The sequence below is a fragment of the Chiloscyllium plagiosum genome, chromosome 17, assembly GCF_004010195.1.
Source record: "Chiloscyllium plagiosum isolate BGI_BamShark_2017 chromosome 17, ASM401019v2, whole genome shotgun sequence".
NCBI classification, from domain to species: Eukaryota; Metazoa; Chordata; class Chondrichthyes; order Orectolobiformes; family Hemiscylliidae; genus Chiloscyllium; species Chiloscyllium plagiosum.
Genome location: NC_057726.1, coordinates 4777876 through 4785294, shown reverse-complemented (window position 1 = coordinate 4785294; position 7419 = coordinate 4777876). Strand labels below are relative to the sequence as shown.

Sequence of the window (7419 nt, the reverse complement as noted above, 5' to 3'; positions counted from 1 at the left end):
ACAGGAGTGTTGTAGTGAAGTTTATTATACACACTGTAACACAGGAGTATTGTAGTGAAGTTTATTATACACACTGTAAGACGGGAGTGTTATAATGAAGTTTATTATTCACACTGTAACACAGGAGTGTTGTAGTGAAGTTTATTATACACAGTGCAACACATGAGTCTTATGGAGACTGGGCGCCTCCTAGCAGAGCGCTTTAGGGAACATCTCAGAGACACCCGCATCAATCAACCAAATCGCCCAGTGGCTCAACATTTCAACTCCCCCTCCCATTCTGCCGAGGATATGGAGGTGCTGGGCCTCCTCCACCGCCGCTCCCTCACCACCAGACGCCTGGAGGAAGAACGCCTCATCTTCCGCCTCGGAACACTTCAACCCCAGGGCATCAATGTGGATTTCAACAGTTTCCTCATTTCCCCTTCCCCCACCTCATCCTAGCTTCTAACCTCCAGAAACTCGACTTGTCCGACCTGCCCAGCTCCTTTTCCACCTATCCACTCCACCCTCTCCTCCCTGACCTATCACCTTCAACTCCTTCCCCACTGACCTATTGTACTCTATGCCACTCTCTCCCCAACCCCACCTTCCTCTAGCTTATCTCTCCACGCTTCAGGCTCTCTGCCTTTATTCCTGATGAAGGGCTTTTGCCTGAAACGTCGATTTTGCCTGTCCTCGGATGCTGCCTGAATTGCTGTGCTCTTCCAGCACCACTGATCCAGAATCTGGTTTCCAGCATCTGCAGTCATTGTTTTTACCTCACTGAAGATGTTACCTAGTATGGTGACGAGACGTCTGAAAATGCACCTTCCAGCTCAGCGAGCAACCTACATCCACATGGGCATTGTCCAAAGATGAATATTGAAGTAAATTGGGTTCAAATTCCCTGGAGTGCAGAAGAATAAGAGAAGATCTAATGGAGACATTGAAGGTTCCCCACAGGGTGGATGCTGAGAGGTTATTTCACTTGGTCTGTGAATCTACAACACCAGGGCGATGGTGGAGGGAGAATACAGGATAAGGATCTGATCCATTTGGACTGTGGTGAGGAGAAATAATTTCAGTCAGAAGGAATTCTCTACCCTGGCAAGCTTTGAATACTCCATCCTTGAATAGATGGAAGGCTGAGGCAAATAGATATTTGGGGGATACGGGGAGTGGGCAAGAAAGAGAGTTGAAGCCCAAGGTCAGCAATTAAATGGAGGTGCAGGCTCAATGGGCTGAATGGTCTACTACTGCACCCATTTCTCTTGTCATGTTCTTGAACTCTCTCCCACTTGTTTCCTTTCCTTCAATACCCTCTTAAAAATTAATCGATTTGACTGTGCTTCTAATTCTGCTTTCATTAACATCTCTGTGCCTCCTGTTTGATCTCCTCCCCCCAACTCACTGTGGAGGTGATTTGACATGCTTGTTTGTGAGTAGACATTTTTCCTACTCCCGAAAGGTAGCAAGGCTAAACTGTGAGGGAGGCAGCATCCAAGGAGCAGGAGAATCGACGTTTCGGGTATGAGCTCTTCTTCAGGAATGAGGAAAGTGTGTCCAGCAGGCTAAGATAAAAGGTAGGGAGGAGGGACTTGGGGGAGGGGCGTTGGGGATGCGATAGGTGGAAGGAGGTTCAGGTGAGGGTGATAGGCCGGAGTGGGGGTGGGGGCAGAGAGGTCAGGAAGAAGATTGCAGATTAGGAAGGCGGTGCTGAGTTCGAGGGTTGGGACTGAGACAAGGTGGGGGGAGGGGAAATGAGGAAACTGGAGAAATCTGAGTTCATCCCTTGCGGTTGGAGGGTTCCTAGGCGGAAGATGAGACGCTCTTCCTCCAGCCGTCGTGTTGCTATGGTCTGGGGATGGAGGAGTCCAAGGACCTGCATGTCCTTGGGGGAGTGGGAGGGGGAGTTGAAGTGTTGAGCCACGGGGTGGTTGGGTTGGTTGGTCCGGGTGTCCCAGAGCGTTTCAGAGAACACCAATGTTGTGAATGTGTAGCCAAATAATGGAGATATTTGTGAAAAGCAGTCTGTGCTCCAGGGAATCAAAGGGATGTGGCAGGATTGTGGAGTTGATGTATGACAGTCTTGCTCCAACTTACAGGCAGAGGAAGCTGGAGAGGACACGTGTGCCTCCTCCTTTTCCTATTTCTTACGTTCTTATGATCCAGTAACCTATGAACAAGCTCATGTCTGGACTCGCAAGGGAGCAATGAGCAAATTTGCTGATATTCCCTCCATTAACAAAAAGAACTTTAACTCCCTCCCTTTTCCAATGTGAAAGGAAAGTTGGATGGAACATGGGAAAAGTAAGGCAATTAAATGTTGGATCAACCTTTCCAAGCCTAAGGCTGTTCTTCCACACACTATAACTGTTCATTGATGATATGAGGTCCCTGTGGTCCTTGCACAGTTTCTAGTATTTATTCTCCAGAGATCAGTCAGACTTAACTCTTCATTGATACCTGCCCTTCATTTTTATTAGACGTGGCATTTGAATTCTCAGGCAGTCTGCTGTTTTGCCAGCTATCACCAGATGGAAGATCAGAGTAGGGTCGGCAAATTTCTCCTGAATTCTGATTTCCCGATGGGCCTCATTCTAAATGAGTATTCCCTCAGCTCCAGCTCAGACTCAACAACCTCAGGCAGTTCAGAATTATCAGCTACAGTTCTGCTTTTAACTCAATGAGGAACAGTGTTGCCATTTGTGCTTTGGGTTATTGCAATGGGCAAATTCAATGGTGGCCAACTGGACTCCATAAAATCAGTCGATGCTAGCCTGCAAGTCAGTTACTGACAATTCCGCAGTAGCTAGATATTAAAAATACTTCATTGGAATGTCCTAAGGTCATGAAAGATGCTCCAGAAATTTCTTTCTTTTTTTCCTCTTTGTGATAAAGAGTTGCCCTTCCCTCTGGAGGTAGCTCTCCCAGTTAGATGGTCCACTCCAATCAATTTTACAGGCTGATACAGCAGGGGGGAGAAAACCGAGGGAGTGCTACACTGTCTGTGGTGCACTTTCTTAAATACAACTTCAAACTGACAAAAGTGCCCATTTGTATAACTTGACGTGTTCTGAACGATATGTATTGTCAACTAACATCATTAACACATAATGTCTAGACGTGATCTCATCATTGTGAGATCTTGCTATTGAATCACCAGTGACAGTGGCTGTTTTGGGATACACCAAGGTCATGAAGGATGCTGAAAATATCGTTTAGTTTAACAATTGAGAGTCATATTAAGGGCAGAATTATTGAAAGGATAGTTCATCTATAAAATTTGAAGAAGTTTAAATGTGACTTGACACAAAGCAGGAGCCAAGTTCAGAAAATTGGGATTAAATAATTAGGGGGTTATTTTTGACTGACATGTATGTAATGGGCCAAAGGGCCTTTTTCTGTGCTGTAGACCTCTATGACTCTCTGACTAAATATCGACACAGATTAGTTTCTGTCTGCCATCCAAGTGTTTTTTTTGTCAGAAAGAACAGCAGAAGATCATTTGGCCCCTTAAGACTGTTCTTATGATTCAACATTGTTAGAGCCAGTTTTAATTCCATTCACCCGCCCTGCCTCCTTACCACTCCTGTCTCTGAGCCAACAGCAAAAGTACTGCTCACAGGGAGTTTACTTTCAACGTGGATACATGGGGTGGGTGTGCGTTTTATTCCGTTAAGGCCCACCCAGGGGAGTTGTTCAGTCTTCAGTTGAAGAAAGCGGTTCGAGTCTCTCTTCAGGCGAAATTACTGCCTGGTTTCCTAACACATAGCGACTGATGTTGGGAGAGAGATAGGGCGGATCTCTGACGGCAGGATGTCGAGCTGTAGCAGTGTTGGCTGGCTTTGGTTGTGAAGCTGAGGGATATCTCCTGCTCGAGAGAGAGAGAGGACGACAGGAGAGTGAATGAGATCCGGAAGCTGGGGATGAGGACCTATGACAGACTGGGACCCAGAAGAGATGGTGTTTAAACGCCTGTTCCTGACACTCGATCATCATTTGCACTGGCACAGCTGAATGCTACATTCGCAAGAATATTGATAACATATGTAAACATACATTTCTCCAGCAAATGCAGTCTTATGGATTAAGACCTGGCGCATGGAGATAATCGTGCACTTCTGTTCAGGTAAGAAGGAACATGAGGAATGGAGACCCACATATATTTTGAAGTGGTTGCATTTTTCAACAAACTGCCCCCGCCCAGGATAGGGATCAGAGTGGGCTAATCCAGGGATTTTTTAAAAAAATCAAGACCATGACTAGTCAGACTTTTACAATATATTTTTAAGCAAAAAAGACTGTCTGAGGTGTTTGTGGAGTGTTCGCTAAAATACATTGTAATCGTTTCCAAACACTTTACCGAATTGAAGCCGAGGATGTGATGGTTGTGAGCCCGGGGTAATGCTGCAATATTCAGATGGGGCCACTCTCAAACACTCTCCTCAATGCCTAACATTAATTTCCCCTCATTCATCGGGTCACCGCTGTTTTGGGGTTATTTCTCTCTCTCGCTGAAGGGATGTGAATTTAAAGGGACATTTCGCTTCGTGATCGGGAGATTGGAGTGATGTGCAGCTTTACCCCTATCCTGTTCCCACACTGAGACTCCCCCTCCATCTTCCCCCCATCTACCCCCCATCTCCCACTATCTCCCCCGCCCCTACCAGCCTTGCTGCTGGGACTCTGTCAGACGAACCGTATAGAGACACCATCCCGAGTCCACTGGAACCCAACTGCAAATGGTTCATGTGAAACTAGTTAAAATCCAACTATTTCATTGAAAAGGGGGTCAGTGTTAATTGATCGAGAACCAGACAACTGTCCCCAGAGAATTTATACACAGGCTCATCCCCCTGAACTGGCTATTCACATTTCATTCTGCAGTTCCACACAGCAGCAGTACTGATGGGAATACAGGGTCACTACTGAGGGAAGGTCACAACTGAGGAAGTGCTGCACTGTCAGAGGGTCAGTGCTGAGAGAGTGCCACATTGTCGTAGAGTCAGTGCTGAGGGAGTGCCGCACTGTCAGAGGGTCAGTGCTGAGGGAGTGCCACATTGTCATAGAGTCAGTGCTGAGGGAGTGCTGCACTGTCAGAGGGTCAGTGCTGAGGGAGTGCCACATTGTCATAGAGTCAGTGCTGAGGGAGTGCTGCACTGTCAGAGGGTCAGTGCTGAGGGTGTGCCACATTGTCATAGAGTCAGCATTGAGGGAGTGCTGCACTGTCAGAGGGTCAGTACTGAGGGAGTGCTGCACTGTCAGAGGGTCAGCACTGAGGGAGTGCCGCACTATCAGAGGGTCAGTGCTGACGGAGTGCCGCACTGTCAGAGGGTCAGTGCTGACGGAGTGCCACATTGTCGTAGAATCAGTGCTGAGGGAGTACTGCACTGTCAGAGGGTCAGTACTGAGGGAGTGCCGCACTGTCAGAGGGTCAGCACTGAGGGAGTGCCGCACTGTCAGAGGGTCAGTGCTGAGGGAGTGCCGCACTGTCAGAGGGTCAGTGCTGAGGGAGCGCCGTACTGTCAGAGGGTCAGTACTGAGGGAGTGCTGCAGTATCAGAGGGTCACTGCTGAGGGAGCGCTGCACTATCAGAGGGTCAGTACTGAGGGAGCACCGTGCTGTCAGAGGACCAGTACTGAGGGAGTGCCACACTGTCTTAGGGTCAATACTGAGGGAGTGCCGCACTGTCAGAGGGTTGGTGTTGAGGGAGTGCTGCACTGTTGGAGGGTCAGTGCTGAGGGAGTGCCACACTGTCAGAGAGTCTGTACTGAGTGAGTTCCGTACTGTCAGAGGGTCAGTGCTAAGTGAGTGCCGCACTGTCGGAGGGTCAGTGCTGAGGGAGTGCCACACTGTCGGAGGGTCAGTATTGAAGGAGTGCCGCACTGTCAGACAGTCAGTACTGGGGGAGTTCAGTACTGTCAGAGGGTCTGTACTGAGGGAGTGCTGCATGCTGGAGGGTCAGTACTGAGTGAGTCGTCCAATATCTGACAGTCAGGACTGAGGGAGTGCTGCATCACAAGCACTTAGTCACTGCTGTCCCATTTATCAGTGATCTGGTTCCTCAGTAGTGACTTTCCAACAGTGCGATGCTCTCTCATTGTGACTCTTTTCCTGTGTAGCACTCCATCATACTGACCCTCCGATAGTGCAATGCTCTCTCAGTATTGACCCTTTGACAGTGCAGCATTCCCTCCAAGAATGTGACAATGCCTTTGTACTTATCCTCTAACAGTTCAGCCCTTCCTCAGAACCAATGTCAGAGTAAGCTATTAAACAATTGGCTTCTAACTGATGAACACTTCAACCCTCCATCAATACTGAACCTCCAACATTGTGGCACTCAGTCAATAGTGACCCTCCAACAATGCAGTTCTCTCTTTGTTCTCGGTTTTTTTACTACCAAACAGTCCATACTGAGGTGGCACCATATGTCAGAAGGTCAACACAGGAGGACTGCTGCCCCTGTTGGTACTCCAGAAAAAATTTGAACAATGCCCACTCAGCACAACATAAAAGAACCATTTGTATTATTCCAATGAAGCACAGGAGAGCTCTCCCCCAGAGTAGTCACTGAAAATAGATTATCCAGGAATTTGCAGACTGACTTTTGTTGAACATTGCTGGGCAGAAACTGACAGCCAGATTGCCAGTGCTAAAAGGGAAATTAACAGAGTACTTTGTTCACTATGCTACATGATTGAACATCCTGCAGTTGTGAAAAGCACTATATAAATGCAGGCCTTTAATTTGTCCTTCAGCAGTGGTATATCACACATTAGCCTGATAACTTGTGCAATTTTTGTCCCTGTGTTGTGATTTATTTTTTTATTCACTTGTGGGACATGAACATCACTGGCTGGGCCTGCATTTATTGACCATCCCTAGTTCCCCCAATGAACGTGGTGGAGCTATGGATGGACAGAAGTGTGCAAAAGTGATCAGTTGAGCTATACCATGCATTGTAATGTATCCCTCTTGTGATTCTTTTTGAGAATGAACACATTGCCTCAGTTTTCAATGCAAGATTCTAAGGATGGGAGTGTCTTTTTGCACCAGAGTTTTAACAAGTAATCAATGATGTAACATGCAAGTCATTGTGATGGTGCTGGTGTTTTATTGCTTTCAGAGCAGGAGACAGTCAACTGTCCAGTGCCCAATGCAGTTTGTGTTGCTAATATGTAGCCATGTATGGCTCAGTGTGTAATTGCTTTTGCTTTCAGAGGTCTGTTTGAGGCTAATTGCTTAATGACTTACCCTGACGTCAGTGATGGGTCAGGCTGGCTTTCACTTTCCTTGCTTCACATTACTCTTTGTTTCATGTGTGGAGGTACAATCAATGTACAAAAATCCCATGGAAGACAGCAGGGCAGTTCTCTCAAGTTGCCTGGCCAACAACCACACTCCGGCCTTGTGTCAAAAGCAATTTACCTT

The 7419-nt window shown here is 47.2% G+C and overlaps 1 protein-coding gene across 1 annotated transcript in view; it reads left to right on the top strand.

The window, feature by feature from the left end:
• Window positions 1–3578: 3578 nt before the first annotated feature.
• bean1 (brain expressed, associated with NEDD4, 1) overlaps window positions 3579–7419 on the top strand; it is a 104362-nt gene continuing 100521 nt past the window's right edge. Inside the window, exon 1 of the mRNA XM_043706544.1 lies at window positions 3579–4114. Coding sequence (XP_043562479.1) covers window positions 4087–4114 — 28 coding nt within the window. The 5' untranslated portion in view covers window positions 3579–4086. The remainder of the gene's footprint in view (window positions 4115–7419) is intronic.